The 21,199-nt window shown below is 38.8% G+C and overlaps 1 protein-coding gene and 1 long non-coding RNA gene across 4 annotated transcripts; both read left to right on the forward strand.

Annotated features, from left to right (window-relative positions):
* The first annotated feature begins 228 nt into the window (after positions 1 to 228).
* Positions 229 to 4,284, forward strand: LOC107786241 (uncharacterized). 3 transcript variants are annotated; one of them, XR_012695033.1, is made up of 5 exons: positions 229 to 567; positions 1,016 to 1,086; positions 1,332 to 1,373; positions 3,027 to 3,293; positions 3,367 to 4,284. It is a non-coding gene; the product is annotated as an uncharacterized LOC107786241 (long non-coding RNA). The 3 variants fall into 3 exon arrangements; XR_012695032.1 differs by having other exon boundaries at positions 241 to 567; positions 3,102 to 3,293; XR_001648093.2 differs by lacking the exon at positions 229 to 567 and having other exon boundaries at positions 574 to 1,086; positions 3,102 to 3,293.
* A 12,949-nt stretch (positions 4,285 to 17,233) lies between these two features.
* LOC142164099 (uncharacterized) lies at positions 17,234 to 17,665 on the forward strand. The gene has a single exon (XM_075221276.1). It carries the CDS (start codon positions 17,234 to 17,236, stop codon positions 17,663 to 17,665), a length of 432 nt encoding a protein of 143 aa, XP_075077377.1.
* Positions 17,666 to 21,199: the final 3,534 nt, after the last annotated feature.

The following is a 21,199-nucleotide window of genomic DNA, read 5'->3' on the forward strand; positions in this document are numbered from 1 at the left end:
ATTAATCATTACTTGCGAATCACACAAGTTTTTTTGCATATTTTTTTTAAACATATTGCCATTCCCCATTCATGTGGGGGATTGTTAGGTTTCGTGAATGGGTGTGAATGGGAAATGGAAGAGGCGCCCTTTGAATTGCACCTCTTCATCTCACCCTTTCATTGTTTATAAATTTTAGAGGCTTAGCCTCATTTTCATATATGGAAAAATTCTGAAATTCTTCCATTTTCTTTGCATTATTTTTTCAAAATTAAATATAAGTGTCATGTGTGATTTGCTCCGCCTTATTGCGTTCGCTGAAACACTGGAGTTTGAGGTACCGCTACACCAGTGTGGATAATCCGTTCTATCTATCCTGGGAGGAAATAATCTTAAACCTCGGGTACTAGGAGGGGATTAAGTTCTTTAATGATACACCGTGAATTCAGTGGGCTCATATTTAATTTTGTTCTTCCTATGCATTTCTATTTCTCTTTTACTTTATAATATTTTCTGGTTTCGAACAAAGTTTACCAACACTTCTGATTTGGTTGCTTCCGTGGTTCCTTCTACTGTCTGCTCTTACCTGTGAGTTAAGTTTAAATCTTTTGCTCCTCTTGCTTGGTCATGTGTTGGCAAATGTCATGCTTGCATTCATCTATAGTCGAGGATCTTTTTTCAAATTCATAAATTTGTTCCATATTTTTCTGGTATGTGCTTAATTTTGTTCAGCTATGGTAAGCTTTTCTATATTCAGCCTTTTTTCTAAACGCATCTTGTTATTGCCAACGAAATTTTGGTGGACATCTGGTAGCTTTTTTGTTCTTTCGGACATTATCTTACTGGATTTCACATACATGTTAGAACTTATATCGGGTTTGCCCTCTGATGAACCTAAGGTGTTTGAGAATATGCCTAATTAACCAACCGATTGTTCTTATTTTTTCTCATTTATTCGCGTTTTCTTAGAGTTTTGTTTTTAATTTCTCTTTTCAATTATACATTTGACAGTAAATATGATATCATAAATCTGTAGATCAGTACTGCAATTTGGAGTACGTTTCTGCTAATATCAAAAGCTCTGCAAGATTATCTCCAAAACACACGGTAATTGAGATTACTTTTGGTGGTTTTAGCTATAACTTTATTAACGCATAAACATTATGCAGTCAGAATTTCTTTGCCGAAAAGTTATTTTTTAATTGTAATCTTTTACATATTCTTCCTTGTATTTTTGGCAACATGAGATTTAAATAAAAGACCTTAAGTACTACCGCATCATGCACGTTCAAGGTATTTGATTATATGCTTGAAACCACTAATAATATTTTATTGTATTTCTTTTTCAACAGATTTTTTACAACATTCAAATCTATCATTCAACAACTTAAAAGGTACATAATTTGGTTCTATTTAACTTTACAATTTGCTCCTTTACATATGATTCTGTTGTCCTATTTATAGATTAAACATATTCTGTCCATGAATAGCTGGTCTTAAGAGTTGATGAAGTCCTTTTCTGCATATGATTGCTTTTTTCGTTTTCCTAAAAAAAGTATTAAGTATGGGTTATAGCAATGATATGAGTTATGTCACATGTTTATGGGATCTGACCAATTTCTTCCGTATAACCTTGGATTGAGCCATGATGGAAAAGTACTTTTTATGATAGCCATATTAATAGCTATGAAGCTGAGACATTGATACCCACACAAATATGACAGATGTGGATGTTGCTCCTAAATGCTGAAAAATAAGGACTTTGACTTTCAGTTGAAACATATATTTCAACTTGGAGTCTTTAAATTTTCAAAGCAGGATGACTGAGATAAACAATGGGGATGCGATCTGACTTATGAAAAAAATTCAACACTAGGTATCTAAAAGATAAATTATAGTATACATTTTATTACTGGATGAGAAATAAACAAGTAGATTCTGTTAGTATGTTCAATAAGTATTTAATAAAGTAATTCTGTTCAATTAGCAATGGAAAGAAAAAGTGAGAGAGGAATTGATATAAATAAAATCAAAGTAATGGAGGTGCGACATAGAAAACAGTTCTTAGTGAAAAATTAGTTGAGTTCAGCCACCTTATTTTTTCGTTCTTCTTCTTCATTCCCTTTTCCCTTTCTTCTTCAGCCTGTTTCTATTTGATTATGGAGATCGGCCATTGTTGTTGGCCTACAATATTGACAAGGCATATTCAAATTTAGTTAATGTTATTTGAAGTTCAGCACTGCTGGTAAGAAACAAGAAAAACTGTTAGGACTAAAGAAAAATAAATGTAGATTTTTGGTAAAGCGCTTATATGGTTAGTTAGTGTATTATTTTTCCTTCATAGGGATATGCAACAAGGGTCATGGAAGACATGAGTATATAGTGAAGGTTTGATTTTGGATGGAAGTAGGGTTAGATTGGGGAAGATGGGCAGAAAATATGAGGATACCATCATGTTGAGATGATCATACATTTTATTTAAAGGTAATAATGCAGTCATCCCACCTAATTTGTGGTATTTTATACAACGGTTACGTATACTCATCCTTTTGTTCTTTTCGCTAAGTATGTATACTTCTGAGCTTGTACTGCTACTATGAACAACATAACTCTGGCATGCAAATTAGTTAGTGTTTAACCAAAAATAGAATTCTCGGTCAAAGTCAACATTTAGAAGAAAACGGGTTACTGATAATCAAAATTTACTTCACTTTCTCAATAATCTTAGGAAAAATAGAAAAAAAGTGATGGAGATGATTAGCCAAGAAAAATAAGGAATGGACTAGCAATCAATCCCCAAAATTAAGGCTGAAAACTTTCAAGCATAAAGCAAAGAATTATAGTATGTATTTCAGTAATAATCGTAACGTGTCCTTACAAATGAAATTCTTATCCTTATATAAGAGCATGCAATCATAACGGTTCTCATACTTAATTTGGACTAATTAAGGACATTAATTATATTGATTGCCTATTACTATAGATAACCGTAACTGGTATATTTATGACTAAAAATTCCTTATAACTGCTCCTGATTCCCCTTCCAGCTTTATCTACCATCACCCCAGTGCCTTTACCTGACGTTACTTCGGTTTTTACTCCCGTGGCTGCTTCTCATACAGAGGCCGAGCCTTCTAGCAGTAGGAGAGATGAAAAAAGTTATAATTGAGGTCCCTGAAGGTGGGAACTTATTGAGAAAATCTGGTCAAGCCGACGTGTGGCTGAAGCCACTGATAGGCCCCGTGGAGAAGAAGAAGTTAGAAAGTCATAGCTCACTGACTTTAATGAATGACATTGTTCATTCTTCTTTGAAGGTACGAGCTTAATTATATTTCTTTTCTTCTTTCTTCCTCATTCATAACTCTTCCTCCTTTACCTTTTTTGTAGATTAATTTGATTGGTACAGAAATTATAAAAATAGTTTCTCAGGCAGACCAACACGTTGCGCACCGAGGCTGACAACTGGAAGGAACAATTCGAAAGTCTTCAACTTTGGAGCGTCAAATGAGGATGGTTTCTGCCGAGTTAGCGGTTGAAAAAGCCTCTTCCAGTCAGGTTGGAAAGGACAAGGATATACTGGAATCCCTTTTTGCTGAACAACTTTCCAAGGCAACTGAAGAGATAAGGAGTTAAAAAAAACTCTTCAATCAAAAAGAGGTTTACGCGAGAGAGTTGGTTCAGACACTTACCCAAGCTCAGGAAGATCTCCACACCTCTACAGATAAAATTCAGTTCTTGGAAAGTTCTTTCGCTCCTTTGAAGTTAGCTTTTGATGCCTCGGAAGCAGAGAAAGAAGAGTTGAGAGCTGAGATTGACCAGTGGGAGAAGGATTATGAGGCTCTCAAGGATAAGTTATCGTTGGATGTGAGTTGGGCCTTTTTGAACACTCGCCTCGAGACTCTAATTGAAGCCAACCAAGAGGGTTTTGACCATAATGCTGATATTTCTAGGGCTAAAGAAGAAATTGATAAACTCAGCAACGTCAAAGCTTTTCCTCACCTGAAAACGAAGGTTCCAAAGGTGATGGAGATGGACTTGTTCCTGGCAGGGCTGATGTTCAAGCCTTTTTTTTCTTAAGTTAACCCATTTTTCTCCCGCTGATGATACTCCTTATTTTTCTCCTTTCTCCTGTTTTTTCTTAGCTTTTATTTGGAACATCCTGATGTTGTTTTTCCCTTAGCTTACCGACTCTTTTGGAAGGTTTGTTTTTGGTTACCCCTGTCTCCTTTTTAGAATTTAATGACAAATTAGCACCCTTATTTTTACAAGGTTTAATATACAAATGTTTTGGCTGCTTTTGCCACATATTATGCTCTTTGGTTTTTTGACATTTGAGCCTTTTCCTTGCATTTAAAAATGCCTTAGCAATCCGTGACTTTGATTAACCCGAGTTTTTATAAAAGAGGGCCCTTTTATGTTAACGACACTGATGAAGATGGCATCTCATCTTCATATTAGTGCAAATATATGAAACATGAAGTAGACATGAAAAGAAATAATTTGAGAAAGTTTTATGTTTTGAACTTTCAAATAAATTTCGTACATCATTTTCATAATTGCTCGTACAACACTTTCATAACTGCTTTTCTTGTAGTAGATTTTAAAATACAAAATCGGGTCTATTATCCCGTGACTAAATTTTGACCTTAACCTGAAACTCGTAGGAATATATAATATCTAAAACTCGTAGGAATATGTAATATCTTGCATCCTTTTCGCTAGTTCATACTCCTTTGAAAAATTCAAGAGGTAGGTTTCATCAAGGTTTTTGATTCAGGCTGAACTGAAGTATGCCTTTTTGGTTCTTTTGCTTCCTTATATATGCATAGTCCCCCTAGTGTTGGAGCTTTGAAGCATGAAATCTCGAACACTGGATTACTTCTTCCTTTTGGTCCATTTCTAAAAAGGAAAATACGAACGGGACTCAGAGATATTTATTTAGATGATGACTACATAACCTTTTTTCCATCAGAAAGGTTGTAACCTAGACCGAAAATAATTCAGTATTCCGCGTGTCTTTCGGGTTTAATATCATCATTTTGTACGTGCTAGCCTTTTTCCTATCATCTAAAATGGTTAGTAAAATTCAAAAGAACAAAACAAAATTGAACCTGCGAGATACCCGACCATGGGTACTTTCCTTGTCTAAAAGTAATATTTCTTCAAATGAACTGCGTTCCAGTTTGATGGTAGTACCTTACCATCCATGTTTTCCAACTCGTACGCTCTCTTTCCAATGATGCCTCAAACCCTATAAGGGCCTTCCCAATTTGGACTCAACTTTCCCACATTGGCCGCTTTTGTCGATCGGAACACCTTTTTGAGGACGAAGTCCCCAATTTTGAAGTATCTCAAATTAGCTATCCTGTTGTAATATCGCTCAATCATCTATTTTTGAGCCACCATTCAAATTAATGCTGCTTCTCTCCTTTCTTCTAATAGATCCAAATTTACTCGCATCTCCTCCTTATTTGCTTCCTCAGTACCATGTGTGTATCTCATACTTGGTTCACCTATCTCTACCAGAATTAAAGCTTCTGCACCATATACAAGTGAGAATGGAGTCTCATCCGTACTTGTTTTGGTTGTCATCGATAAGCCCACAACACCCTGGTAACACTTCCGGCCATTTGCCTTTTGATTCCTCCAATCTCTTCTGCAAGTTATTAATGATAACTTTGTTTATTGATTCAGCTTGTCCGTTAGTTGCAGGGTGGTAAGGTGTGGATGTAATCCGTTTTATTTGCCAACTTCAAAAGAATTCTGTGATTTTAGTGCCTATAAACTGCGGGCCATTGTCACACACGATTTCCTTTGGAACTCCAAATCGACAGATACTGTTTCACCAAATAAAGTCCATGACTTTTTTTCTTGCACCTGTTTGAATGCTCCTTCCTCTACCCATTTTGAAAATTAATCTGTTAAAACTAACAGAAACCGTACCTTTCCCTTAGCTTGAGGCAACATGCCTATAATATCCATGCCCACTTCATGAAAGGCCATGGTGAAATAACTAAATGTAACAGTTTTGCTGGGTGGTGCATGTTATTGGCATATCGTTGGCATTTATCGCACCTGGCTACAAATATTTCTGCTTCTTCTTTTATTTTTTGGCCAATAATACCCTGCTCTTATTAATGTTTTTACAAATGATCTTCCCCCGGCGTGATTGCCGCAGTGCCCCTCATGTACTTCCCTCATCACATACTCCGTTTGCGATGAGCCGAGGCAGCTTGCTAAAGGTCCGCCAAACATCTTTCGATATAAATTTTCACGAAATAAGCAATACCAGGCGGCTTTTTGGCGAAGCAATTGTGACTTCTTCTTGTCCTCGGGTAAGATTCCATACTACAAAAAGTTCACAAATTCGTTCCTTCAATCCCAAGTTAGATTATTAAAATTTACCTCGTTCTTGTCTTGGTCAAGTGCCAAATGAAACAAATGTATCACGATAGCATTTTCTTCATTTGTTACATCCGTGATAGACGCGAGATTTGCCAACGCATCTGCTTCTGCATTCTCTTCCCTGGGTATTTGCATGGCCTTCTACGTCTGAAATTGTCTAAGTAATTCCCGTACCTTTTTCAGGTATTGTTGCATTGGCGTTTCTCTTGCCACGTAAGTCCTCTACATCTGGTTAACAACCATCTGCGAGTCACTTTTGATCACAATCTGCTCTATACCAAGTTCTCGTGCCAGTTCCAAACCTGCAATCACAACTTCGTACTCTGCCTCATTGTTAGTGATTGGATAACATTTTATTGCTTGTCTTATGACTTTCCCTGAAGGTGGAATTAGAACAATTCCTAAACCCGCTCCTTTAACGTTTGAAGAACCATCGGTAAATAAAGTCCAAGTCCCCGGATTAGATCCGGTGAATACCCGTAGTTCCTTTTCTGCTTCAAGAACTAAATTCGTGCTGAAATCCACTACAAAATCTGCTAAAAACTGCAATTTTATTGCAGTTATGGGCTGATATATGATATCATACTCACTGAGTTCTATTGCCCATTTAGCTAATCTACCTGATAATTCATGTTTATGCAATATATTCCTCATGAGGAAAGCAGTTATTACCGAAATAGGATGACATTGAAAATAAGGTCTTAACTTCCTAGATGCCTTAATTAACGCTAAAGCAAGCTTTTCCAAATAGGGATACCGTGTCTCAGCATCTAGCAAAGATTTACTAACATAATAAATTAGGGATTGTTTACCTTTATCTTCTCGTACCAACACCGCACTTACCGCTACTTCTGACACAACAAGATAAATGAGAAGCCTTTCACCGTCTTTTGGTTTTACTAGCAAAGGCGGATTTGACAGATATGATTTTAGGTCCTTAAGGGCTTGTTGGCATTCGTCAGTCCATTCAAAATGATTCTGCTTTTTCAATACTGAAAAGAATTTAAAATTCTTTTTTGATGACTTTGATATAAACCTCCCTAGGGCTGCTATTCTTTCTGTTAATCTCTGCACTTTTTTTTTGCTTGTGAGTATATCTGGTATTTCCCCGATAGCTTTTATCTGTGCAGGATTCACTTCAATACCCCTGTTAGAAATGAGAAAGCCTAAAAACTTACCTGAAGCCACACCAAAAGCGCACTTTTCTGGATTTAGCTTCATATTGTATTTGCGGAGAATCTCAAAAGTGTATGACAAGTGTTGAAGATGATCTCCCGCTTGTGCTGACTTGACCAACATATCGTCAATGTAGACTTCCATAGTTTTTCCCAAATGTTCTTAAAATATTTTAGTCACTAACCTTTGATACGTGGCTCCAGCATTTTTTTAAACCAAAGGGCATGACTTTATAACAGTAAGTCCCCCTGTCTGTGATAAACGAAGTTTTTTCTTCATCTAGGGGGTCCATTTTTATTTGGTTATATTCTGAATATGCATCTAAAAAACTCAAAAGTTCATGTCCTACGGTAGAATCGATTAGTTGATCTATATGTGGCAAAGAAAATGAATCTTTAGGGCAAACTTTATTTAGATCAGTATAATCTACACAAACTCACCATTTTCCATTCTTTTTAGGAACTACCACAATATTAGCTGACCAGTTAGGGTACTTTACCTCTCGTATCGATCCAATTTTCATAAGCTTTTGTACCTCATCTTGGATTACTTGATTTTTGAAGGATCCTTGCTTCCTCTTCTTCTGCTTGACAGGTGGGTATGATGGGTCCTCATTTAATTTGTGGTCCATTACCTCCGGTAGTATATCTGTCATATCTGAGTGCGACCAAGCAAAGCAATCTACGTTAGCTTGTAAAAATTCAATTAACTTACCTTTCATTTCTGGGCTTAAATTTGCTCCGACGTAGACTTTTATGTCTGGCCAGTGTGTAAATAGCACTATAGCTTCGAGTTCTTCAACAGTTGTCTTAATATTTTCATTTTCTTCTGGCTCTTGAACAACATCAGGTCTCGAATCAACGCTAGTCTGTCCTGGTATGCCTTCAGTTGAGGTCTTTGCACCAATATCCTCAACCGGGGTCTGTAGTTGCTACTTTGCATCTGCATCATTGGTTGCCATGCTTGAAACTACCACCGAGTTGATACTTCTTGAAGTTTGCTGATCTCCACGGATTTGACGGATTTCCCATTGTGAAGGAAATTTGATAATTTGATGTAATGTGGATGGGACGACATCCATATCGTGAATCCACGGTCTTCCCAGAATTATATTATATGCCATGTATGCGTTTATTGATGTGCCATAGAATTACGACACTTTTGATACTAATTACATAGACTTTAGCTCGTTTATTAAAGCATTATAAGTCATTTCTTATGTAGTTTTGGTGTTTTGCAGAAAACCAGACTTGAAGAGCCAAGAACATGGAAAAGATGACAAACCCCATAGAAGAGCAGAAATACAGCAGATTTGCAACTGCAAAAGTGATGTGCGGGCCGCATAACAACCGTAGAGTGAAGCAGCCCATCCCAGTTATGAGAGTAGATTCTGCGATCCATTGTGCGGTCGCACAACTCTTGTGCGGACCGCATAATGATCGCACAAATGCAAAAAAAGTTTCTGTGAAAATGACTTTGCGGTACGATATGCGGGCGCGAAATTAATATGCGGACCGCATAACAGAAGTGCGATGGAAAATTAGAGAACTGGGTAATCAACTCTGCGAAGGAATTGAAGATATGCGGACTGCGAAAGCATTCTGCGGCCGCAGACTTGATCTGCAGGGTTATTTTTGTCACTTTTTGACCCCGACTTTTAGCCAATTATAAAAAGAATAACTAGGATTTTGTGGGGGATCTTGTCTGAAAAAAGGGGCTACACTTATAGCATTGAATACACCATTATTTTGGAAGCTTTTGAAGAGAGAATCTTGTCATCTTTGTAAGCTTTATGACTTTATTTATTGCTTTGTTCTTGAATTTTAGTATGAGTAGCTAGTTTTAAATACTAAGCTTGTGGACTCTAGATGAGTGTAATGTTAATGAGTGTTTACCATTGAATATATATATAATGGTTGGTTGGTATCTATTCATTTCTCACACTTCATTTATTGTTGATGGTTGCAAACATTGACTAATGCCATTTTACTCTATCTTTACTTGAAAAAATGGGTTAGGATTTGGTAGAATTGAATAGCAAAAACTCAAGGCTTTAAACCTTATTTAATAGAATCACTTAGGAATCAGTGGGTTCGATTTGGAATGTATTGGTTGTTCTTAACTGTAACTCTTTTATTTGGGAAAATCATAAAGAGAAAATACTACCTAATCATTGGGAAATATTGGGTAGTCATTTAGGAACCATTTGCATATCAAAGAACTTTTCATTAGAAATATATCATATTAACACCGATAGCATTACATTCCATTGATGGCGACACAACCTTGGTTTCCTTAATTGACTTAATTACATACTCATAGCAAAATAGTTTTCCTGATAATTCACAATCACAACACTCTCTTTTTAAACTAACGGAGTAGGATTACGACTTAAGTCCAGTTTCACACTACTCAAGTAACTTTTCACACCTATTCCCTGTGGGATTCGACCCCAACCTAGTTGGGTTATTATATTTGACATCGACCACCTTACACCATTTATTTAGGTGTAATTTGAGCGTATCATCTATCACCTAGAACTTTGTATCCTTAACAACTCCTTATGCAAACGTGGTGAGCAAAACTTCCCCTTTGTGATAACACTTGAATTATCAAACCCAGACAAGGATCGTGCCTTTGGTATCACCTTGTCATTAGCTTGCATTTCGTTAAAATGATGTTCACTGAACTACCTGGATCAATCAAAACTCGCTTTACGTTAGTATCGTGTACAAGTAAAGATATTACCTGTGCGTCGTTGTGAGGAATCATCAAGCCGTCCACATCTTCATCATCAAATGTTATAATTTCTCCATCCAAGACTTGGCGAACTCGCTTCCTATGAGTAACCGTGACTTTTGACATTTTTTTGCAGCTGTATAAGTTACACCATTGACCTCATCTCCCCCAGTTATTACATTGACTGTTCTTTTTGGTGATGGTGGTTTCGGGGGTTCCTGTCTGTTCTTCATATATGATTGTCTTCCTTTCTCTCTGAACATGTCAGTTAGATAACCTTGCTTCAACAAATACTTGACTTCTTCCTACAGTAATCTACAATCGGTTGTTCTATGTCCATGATCGTTGTGAAACTCACACCAGAAATCTGGATTCCTTTTGCTTGGATCTGATCTCATTTCTTTAGGCCACCGCACCTTATCTTCCATACCTCTTAAAACAACTACTAACTCGGAGGTGCTGACATTAAAGCTGTAATCTCCTATCCTTGCGTGTGTACTGGAAATGTTGCCTTGTGCATCCCGGTCCTTTCCGAACCTAGATGAGGAACTCGTATCTTTCTGCCTCGGTCTTGAGTCGAATCGTGTGTTTTCTTATTTAGATCGAGGGTCTTGCCCAGCAGGTCCCATGTAAGGTTCGTACCTATTTTTTCCGGCCCTTTTTTCTAATTCCAAACATCTCGATCCTGCTCTTTCATCTGTTCTTGGCTGTGCGATCGTATCTTCCTTTATCCGCAACTTTGTACTGTATCTGTTGTACACATCGTTCCAAGTTGTTGCTGAGAATTCTCGCAAACTTTCCTTCAGTCTTCTCGTGGCTTCTAAACTTTTCTCGTTTAAATTGCTCGCGAATACCATAGCTGCCCAGTTATTAGGTACCCGAGGCAACATCATCCTCTCACGCTGGAATCTATCTACGAATTCCTTGAGTAATTCTCTGTTCCCCTATTTTACCTTAAAGATGTCTTCCATCCTTTTTTCAACCTTCTGAGCTCCTGAATGTGCTTTTATAAATGAATTTGCAAGCTCAACAAAAGAATCATTAGAGTTTTCAGGTAATAGAGAATACCATATTAACGCTCATTTCGTGAGTGTTTCACCAAATATTTTAACCAAAACCGATTCGATTTCTTGCTTTGGTTAAATCATTGCCTTTCACGCTAGTTATGAACGCAGTTACGTGATCTCGATGGTCAGTTGTTCTATCATATTTTGGAATATCAGGCATTTTAAACTTTTTAAGAATTGGCAAAGGCGCCGTACTTGGCTTCCAGGGTTGTTGTGAATACTTGTCAATATCCACCCCTTTGATCACGGGTGGCACGCCAGGTATTTTCTCTATGCGATTGTTTTGCTCCTTCAACTGTTTCTGCAAAGTTAGTACCAAACTTTATAAATTAGAATTATTTTGTGTACCTGATCCTCCATCGCGAGATTCGTTAGGAATTCCTCCACTTCCAGAATTTTCAAGCCCTGAGCATGGGTTTTGTAAGGTTGCTGTATTGACTGGTGGAGGAGTTTGTGGCGCATTGGGCAATCCTCTAACAAAAGCTTGTAGAGCACTATTCACGTATTCTGCAATCAATTGCTTTAGAGCGTCTTGCTCTACAGTTTGTTCGTCCCCCTGTTGATCATCAGCACGTGATGTAGATCTTTCAGGTGAACCTCCACGGGATTGCTGAGGGGATCCCGTTGGAGAGGGGGGTGGTGGAGTTCCATCATGTTGGTTTTACTGGTCATTTTCGTTAACAGATGACATAGTTGGTTGTTAAAAAATAAAATTTGGAAAGTGAAAAGATTATCAGAGTTTTCCGGCAACGGAACTAATTTGTTTAACCAAAAATAAAATTCTCGGTCAAAATTAATATTTAGAAGAAAACGGGTTACTGATAATCAAAATTTACTTCACTTTCCCAATAATCTTAGGAAAAATAGAAAAAAAGTGATGGAGATAATTAGCCAAGAAAGATAAGGAATGGACTAGCAATCAATCCCCAAAATTAAGGCTGAAAACTTTCAAGCATATAGCAAAGAATTATAGTATGTATTTCAGTAATAATCGTAACGTGTCCTTACAAATGAAATTCTTATCCTTATAAGAGCATGCAATCATAACGGTTCTCATACTTAATTTGGATTAATTAAGGGTATTAATTGTATTGATTGCCTATTACTATAGATAACCGTAACTGGCATATTTATGACTAAAGATTCCTTATAACTGGTCATGATTCTCCTTCCTTATTTACTTCTGGTTCGTGTATCTTTCCTTCTTTGCAGTCTTCATTCATTTCGTTCCCGTTTCTCCTTTGACAACTGTCAGGGTCAGTTCTTTTCTCTTATTCTACCCCGTGGGTGTTTCTCCCGTACCTTCCATGCATTCTTAATTCAGTTAATTGAGAATGTCACTTGTCGCTATATCGACGCTCCATGCGTCATGCCTCGTCAGCCTACTGATGTTCCGCGTGTCATGCCTTTTTTTCACCAACACAGTTACTTTGACGGTGAAAATTATATGATAATCTGAATTAGTGAGTACAATCCTACTCACATTTCTATACCATAAATCAAATGTAAATTGTATAAGATGATTTGTACGTTTGGTGTTACTCTGGTCAAAAGTGGTGTATGACGTCTTATAGTTAGAGGCGGATGTAGAGTGTTGACGACGGGTTCAATTGAATCCATAACTTTTCATGCAAAGCAAAAATTTATATGTAAAAATTCCTTAAAATTATAAAAATAGTAGATATGAACTCATAACTTTAAAAATATAATGGGTTCAATGCTAAAACCTTAAAAATTGAACCCATAAAGTATAAATCATGTATCCGCCTCTGCTTACAGTAAGGTCTTTGTGAACTGTGATGTTTTGTTTCCATCTCTAATTTTATTAGAGCATTAATTCTGCTATTTGTCTAACTTCGAGAGACTATTGCCAGTATAGCCAATGGATGCCTTCAGTAATGAAGGACTGCAAAGGAGCTTCAGAGTGCTGTCATCATGGTGATTGCAAATAATATTGTTGAACCTATTATTACAGAGAAAATTCTAAAGTACAAAATTGAGTTTGTTGAATTTGAAAAACTGACTTTGGAATTTGGAGTCCTTAGCACCTGCTCTCCAAGGTTAGTGATATCTTAATAGCCATTAATAAACTTTGTTGGTGTGGTGCTTTTATTTTCAGATAGTGTTGCGACTTGCTAGAAATTAAAATATGGCATAACATACAGAAGATACTATTTCTTTCCTGCATGCTTTCCATTTTCATTATACAAAAACATTAGATGACAATTGCTAAGTGGTCTTGATGTTTTGATTCGGCTAAGTAAATGTTCAGTATATGTAGACGTATCAGTTTATATACGATAAGAATATTTTTAATGCCAACAGAAAATGCATTGTGTAGTTTGTAGTTGTTTTGTTAGCTGAAGTTCATAATCATATATATATATATATATATATATATATATACAAACACATATATATAATTGTGAAGGAGCTTATCCCTTAAACTAGAAATTGTTTTCTCGACACACAATTAGAGTTCTTTTCTTGTTGATAAGTCACATAATTACCGTAATTACTACTATATAGAAGAGCGGTGGAAACAGTTGAGGGTCGTCATGTCAGACCGCCGACCAAGGGCAATTTTGACATTTCATGTACAACTCTGCTTTTACATAATAGTGAAGGAGCTTATTCCTTAAACTAGAAATTATTTTCTCGACACACAATTAGAGTTCTTTTTCTGCTGATAAGTCACATCATTACCGTAATTACTTTACTTATACTATATATAAGAGCGGTGGAAGCAGCTGAGGATCGTCATGTCAGACTGCCGACTAAGGGCAATTTTGACATTTCATGCAGAATTGTGCTTTAATCCTGTGGTGCTAAATTGCTTTGTATATTGTACGTTTTCTTATCCGGACAAAATAGCCATAAAATTGCTGAAACACTGGGTCCCAATCAACTTTTCCAACTGGTCAAAGACATTACACGTTGGAGGATCTGTTTAGTGTTTATATATAGTTGTATTTATTATTGCCATGAGACGTTCTTTATTTTATCTGTTTGCAATTAACAATGATGCTTCGGAATAGTATACAAGTAGCTAGCTTAAGACACCTTACTAGACTTGTGAATGTCCGGGAGTTTTGTCACGTCCTTAGTCTTCAACTAAATGCACATACGGCACTTGACAACTCGCTCCCGATTTTGCACAACTTGCTCACGTTCTTGCTATGCCAAGTCAGCCTTACTACACTAAAGATTGCTAAAGGAATGTTAGAACATAGGAGAATTGCCAAAGAAAATTTTTGTATTAGAGAGAACTTGATTGTTTTCCTTGGTTGAGTTACAAATGAATGCCCCCTATTTATACTAATCACCTAGGGGCTAGTGTGTAAATAATAATTGTTCCACAAGTCCTTCCATATTTATAAATAAGTACACCCTCTAGAATTTTCTACATGACTAGAACATTCCAAGGCTTTCCAAAAGAGTCTTCCTACCAAGTCCATAAATATCTAGAGCTTTCCCAAAGAAGTTTTCCATAGTTCTAGAATATTCTACCAAGAGCTAATCCTTAACTTATGTAACCCTTCCATATGGCAAAAATATATACCAAGTGGAACCTATATGGAATGATGATGTGGCAGACCATGACACTCTCCCCACCCAATTTTGTGGCTCCCTCGGCACAAAGCATCGACACGTAAGCGCATACCTCGCCTTGGCGTCGCCGGAGATCTTTGTCCATTAGCCATGATGCTCTATGGAGCGGTTCGCCTTCCCATGTCACAAGTTACTGGTCACCTTTCTTCTTGCCCCATTTTTACTTTGGACGGCTAGCAATGATGGTCTCGATCCTCCGCCCATCGGATGCCTCTCCTTGCTCTTGGTCTGAATCTCCCCATGATTCAACCAAGTCTAGCAGCTTTTCAAGCATCGAGTCTATGCTTGCACTCCCTATTTGGCTTCCCTCTGTGGTCCCTGCTTTGCTAGCAAACTTAACCCCTCTGCTTAGTGCATCGTCTAAGTCCGAAATCATTCCATCACTTTGTAACTTGCTATCCTATTCAACTATGTCCGCCAAACTTTTCTTGCTACCACCATGCTCCATTTGCAAGGAGACAAGATAGGCTTTGGAATCCCCTACTTTTGGCTTAGATTCCAAGAGCATCCCTCCAATGCAGGCGGTCCCTCCTGTGTTACCCTTGTGTGCCTGAGCAAAGTTCCCGATCATTGTTGCAAGCTTCCCCAACTCTGGGAATTCACTTGCCCGATGTGATCCTTTATAGAAGTAGCACACTCCCTTAGGCACGTACTCGCGACCATTTTTCGGCCCATTGCCATTTCTCTTGGACCCCTGTTCGTTATGGGATGGCCCCTTGCCATTGCCCTTGTATATCTTGGCTATGCCTTTCCCGTTGTCCTTGTCATGATCTCCTCCACCTCTCTCGGCGTTGCCTTCTTTGGACTTGGCAGGATCCATCTTGAAGTCAACGAACGACTCGGCAACCGCTATGGCCTCGTCCATGTTGTCTACTTGATGTCTTCTTGACTCATGGTTTGCCCAATTTTGCAACCCATCCATGAAATAGAAGAGGGAAGCTTCCTCGGACAACGACGGGATTTGCAACATTAAGGTAGTGAACTCGCGTACATACTCCCGAATTGTGGCCATATGTTGGAGCTCCCTTAGCTTCCACCTAGCCTCGTATACCACATTCATTGAGTAGAACTGCTCTTCAACTCCTTCTTTAACTGCTCTCATGTCTTAATCTTGCATAGCCTTTTTTTCTATATTGGCACACTTCCGACGCCACCATAGGCAACCTCGGTCAAGTACATTGAGGCATTGCATACCTTAACAACTTCGTCATCCTTCTTGACTACCTCAAAGTACTTGTCCATCCAAAGTAAGTCTCCCACCTCGTATGCGTCCAGTGCACCGCCATACTCCTTTTGCTTAGGGACCTTCACATCTGTCCCTTTTGCAAGTACCATGCTCTTGGTAATCCTGACCATGATTCCCTACAAAGCTTCCTTCTTGCAATCTCTTGTATTCTTTCTAACATTCCCTTAGTCATTACCTTTGCTCTGATACCACGTTGTCACGTCCTTAATCATCAACTAAGAGCACATGCGGCACTTGACAACTTGCTCATAATTTTGCACAACTTGCTTATGTTTTTGCTATGCCAAGTCAGCCTTATTACACTAAAGATCGCTAAGGAAATGTTAGAACACAAGAGAATTGCCAAAGGAAGCTTTTGTATTAGAGAGAACTTGATTGTTTTGCTTGGTGAGCTATAAATGAATGTCCCTATTTATACTAATAACCTAGGGGCTAATGTATAAATAGTAATTGTTCCACAAATCCTTCCATATTTACAAATAAGTACACCCTCTAGAATTTTCTATATGACTAGAACACTCCAAGACTTTCCAAAAGAGTCTTCCTACCAAGTCCATAAATATCTAGAGCTTTCCCAAGGAAGTTCTCCATAGTTCTAGAATATTCCACTAAGAGCTAATCCTTAACTTATGTAACCCTTCCATATGGAAAAAATATATTCCAAATGGCACCTACGTGGCGGGACATGATAGTTTGGTCTAAAACAAGTTGATTTTTCTTTTTGTTTTTTATTTTTACAAGATTTGGAAAAGAAATCAGAAAACTGTTTTTACCTTTCAGCAATAAGGATTTGACTGGTTAATTTTAGTATATTGTGTGTGGGGTGTGCGAGAGGTAACAGGGCTAATAGAGATACTAGGCTGAGAGTGGGGTCTTGGAACATAAGAACCTTGACTGGTAAATCTGTAGAGTTAACGAAGATTCTCGAAAAAAGAAAGATTAATATAGCTTGTGTACAGGAGACTGGATGGGTAGGAGATAAGGCGCGAGATGTGGACAAGTTCAAACTATGGTATTCTGGGAGGGTGGGGGCAAGAATGGGGTAGGTATCTTGGTTGATAAGGACCTCCATGAACTAGTGGTGGAGGTTAGGAGGGTGAATGACAGGCTGTTGGCTATTAAGCTAGTTGTTGGAGGTTTTACTTTGAACAAAATTAGTGCGTACGCACCCCAAGGCTTGGATAGGGAAGTCAAAAGACATTTTTGGGAGGATTTCGATGAGATGGTGCATGGTATCCCACATACCGAGAAGTTTTTCATAGGAGGAAATTTCAACGGCCACATTAGAGCGACGTATGAGGGGTATGTTGATGTGCATGGTGGTTTTGGTTTTGGAGATTGTAACGACCCAACCAGTCATTTTGAGAGTTATGGCCCCGTTCTCCCATTTATTGATCATTCTGTGCTTTATAGCTACTATGTGACTTGCCGGGGTAGTTAGTTCGGGTCCGGAGAGGGTTTCAAAATAAATCAAGACACTTAGTTTCAAGGTTAGAAGCTTAAGTTAAAAAGATTTACCGGATATTGACTTATGTGTAGATGACACCAGAATAGAGTTTTGATGGTTCCGTTAGCTCCATTGGACGATTTTGGACTTAGGAGCATGTCCAGATTGTGATTTGGAGGTCCGTAGTTGAAGTAGGCTTGAAATGGCGAAAGTTGAAAATTTATAAGTTTGACTGAGAGTGAACATTTGTGGTTACCGGCAACGGATTAGAGTTCTGGGAGTTGGAGTAGGTCCGTGGTGTCAATTGTGATGTGTGTGCAAAATTTGAGGTCAATCAGAGGTGATTTGATAGGTTTCGGCTATTGTTTGTAGAAGTTGGAATTCCTTAGTTTTCATTAGGCTTGAATTGGGTTGCAATTCGTATTTTTGATGTTGTTTGATGTGATTTGAGGGCTCGACTAAGTTCGTATTGTGTTTTAGGACTTTTTGGTATACTTGGTTGAGGTCCCGGGGTTCTCGGGTGGAGTTCGGATGGTTAACGGATCAAGTTTGGAATTTGAAAGACTGTTGAAATGCACCAGGTCAGGTGCAATCACACCTGCGGAGTTTTGATTGCAGGTGATAGCTCACAAAAGCGAGCAGGGAATCACATAAGTGGCCTGGAGGAAGTGGGCAGTGGTCACAGGTGCGAGGTTATTTTCTGCACCTGTGTGGTCGCAGATGTGGTGCATTGGGCGCAGAAGCGGAGATTGGCCAGCTGGGGGAGTTGCGCAAGTGCAAAGGGGATTTCCGCACCTACGAGTTCGCAGATGCAGAGGAAGTATCGCAGAAGCAAAGGGGGTCCTGGTGAGACAGGACTGCAGAAGCGGAAGAATGTTCGCAAAAGCGAAACCGCAAGTGCGGTTAAATTATCCGCAGAAGCGAAAGCACTGGGCAGAATGTTAAATTCCAGGGTTTCATGGTTTCTCATTTTGGACTTTGCAAACTCGGTCTAAGGCGGTTTTTGAGAGGATTTTCGAGGGGTTTCTTGAGGTAAGTTACTTGTGATCAGTTTTATTCTATAATTTTGTTTCCCACTGATTTTCCCACCTAGATTGTGTGATTTTGAGGTGTAATTTTGGGAGTTGAGGCTAGGGATTTGGAGAGTTTAAATTGGGGATTTGGGTGTCGATTTGGTGTTGGATTTTGGTAAATTTGGTATGGTTAGACTCGTGGTTGAATGGGCTTCCGAATTTTGTGACTTTTATTGGATTCCGAGATGTGGGCTAGGGGGCCGGCTTTTGAGTCGACTTTTTGACTTTTGATTAATAACTTAGTATCTTCTTATGGAATTGATTCCTTTAGCTCGTGTTGATTGTATCGAACTGTTTGTAGCTAGATTCGAGGCATTTAGAGGCCGTTTCGCGAGGCAAGGGCTTGTCGGAGTAGGGATTTGTACAGCTTGATGTAAGTAACACTTCTAAACTTGGTTCTGAGGATATAAATCCCTGAATTACGTGTTATATGATTGGTATGGAGGTGACGCACATGCTAGGTGACGGGCGTGTGGGCGTGCACCATAGAAATTGTGACTTAATTGTTCCCTTGGAGTTGCATAATCAAATAATCATGTCAATACCCGCATATCCTCCACGTGTTAGAGAAATTGAGCTGAGACTCATGTTAAAATCATGCTTAGGCCATGTGCCGATATTTTGGGGACCCATAGAGGTCGTATTACTATTGAATTACTTGTTTAAAATTACAATTGTGAACTCAGTCACATCTATCATTTGCATATCATATCTCAGTCTCTATTTTCGTCCATTGATACAGCATATCATCATGATGGGCTGATTTTCATGACATTGTGAGTACGAAAGACTAGAGAGATTAATGACTAAGTGAGGCCGAGGGCCTGATTGTGAGTGATAATTAAGGGATCGGGTTGCACGCCACAACATGTTTTTATTTATTTATGCCTAAACCTGGCTAATTATAGTGCTTGGGCTGAAGGAACCCCTCCGGAGTCTGCACCCCCACAGTGAGCGCAGTGGATATTATATTTGGGATGGAGTTCACTGGGCATGGAGTTGCCCTATATATTCATATTTGGGATGGAGTTCCCTTGGCATGGAGTTGCCTTATACATTTATATTGAGGGATGGATCGTCACTGGGCTAGACTTGCACCGTACAGTATTGAGTGATTGAGTACTCTGAGAGTGTGAGTATGCGAAGTTTCCATTGTAGTGTACCACATACAACATGTATAGTAGCATGTAGATATAGAAATGTCATGTCCCTCATATTATTCAGAATTGATCTATTTTACTTGTATTGAGTTTTATCTGTTGAACTTGAAAACATGCCTACATCTCTATACTGTTAATTCTATATTGAACTGTACCTGCTGAGCTCGTCACTACTTTCAGTCCAATAGTTAATCTTGTTACTTACTGAGATGGTTGTACTTACGCTATACCCTGCACTTCGTGTGCAGATCTAGGTGTTACCGGACAACGTGGGTGTTGATTTTCTGAGCAGCTTGATCATTCGGAGATTTCGAGGTAGCTGCCTGACTTTCGCAGATCTTGACTCTCCTCCCTATCTTTCAGCTTTATGTATTTAGTTTCAGTTTTTCATAGACAATATTTTCAGGCTCATGTTGTATAAACGCTCATGTACTCAGTGACACCCTGATTTTGGGAACTTCCGTATTGAGTTATGATTTTCTATCCAGTTTATGAGAGCTTTAACTAGTTAAACCTGTGTTATTTAATTTTTTTCATTTAAAAGTGTTGGAAATGTTTTTAAGGTGTCGGCTTGCCTAGTACCACGTTGGGCGCCATCACGACAGGCTAAGATTTGGTTCGTGACAAGTTGGTATCAGAGCCTAGGTTACATAGTTCTCACGAGTCATGAGCAGGTTTAGTAGAGTCTTGCTGATCGGTACAAAGACATATGTACTTATCTTTGAGAGGTTGCCGAACCCTTAGGAAACGTCACATTCTTGTATTCTTGTCGTGCAGATTTGTTGATTCCGATCATTAAACTTCTGTTGTTCTATTCTCTCACAGATAGGGAGGACACGTGCTACCGGTCAGGATGGACAGCCACCAGTACCACCGACTAGGGCCACGAGAGGTCGGGGTCGCGGTAGCGGCAGAGGTGCAGCTCGTACAGCAGCTAGAGCAGTACCTGTAGATCCACTAGTTGCTCCAGCTCAGGAGCATGTACCATATATGGTTTAGTCAGTGGGGCCATCTCTAGCACCAACTGTGCCCATTGTGACTCTAGGCCTTCAAGAGGCTTTGGCTTAGATTTTGACTGTGTGCACCAGCCTTGCTCATGCGGTTTCTATTCCGGCCGTAGCAGCCACTTTTCAGGCCGGGGGAGGTATTTAGACTCCCGCCGCCCGTACTCCAGAGTAGGTGATGTAGGGACTTCAGACACCGGGGGTATCACCAGTCCAGCCGGTTGTAACTGCTCAGGCCTAGGTGGGTCTCGTTATGACAAATGATGAGCAGAGGAGACTAGAGAGATTTGG

The sequence above is a fragment of the Nicotiana tabacum genome, chromosome 9 (assembly GCF_000715075.1).
Source record: "Nicotiana tabacum cultivar K326 chromosome 9, ASM71507v2, whole genome shotgun sequence".
NCBI lineage: Eukaryota > Viridiplantae > Streptophyta > Magnoliopsida > Solanales > Solanaceae > Nicotiana > Nicotiana tabacum.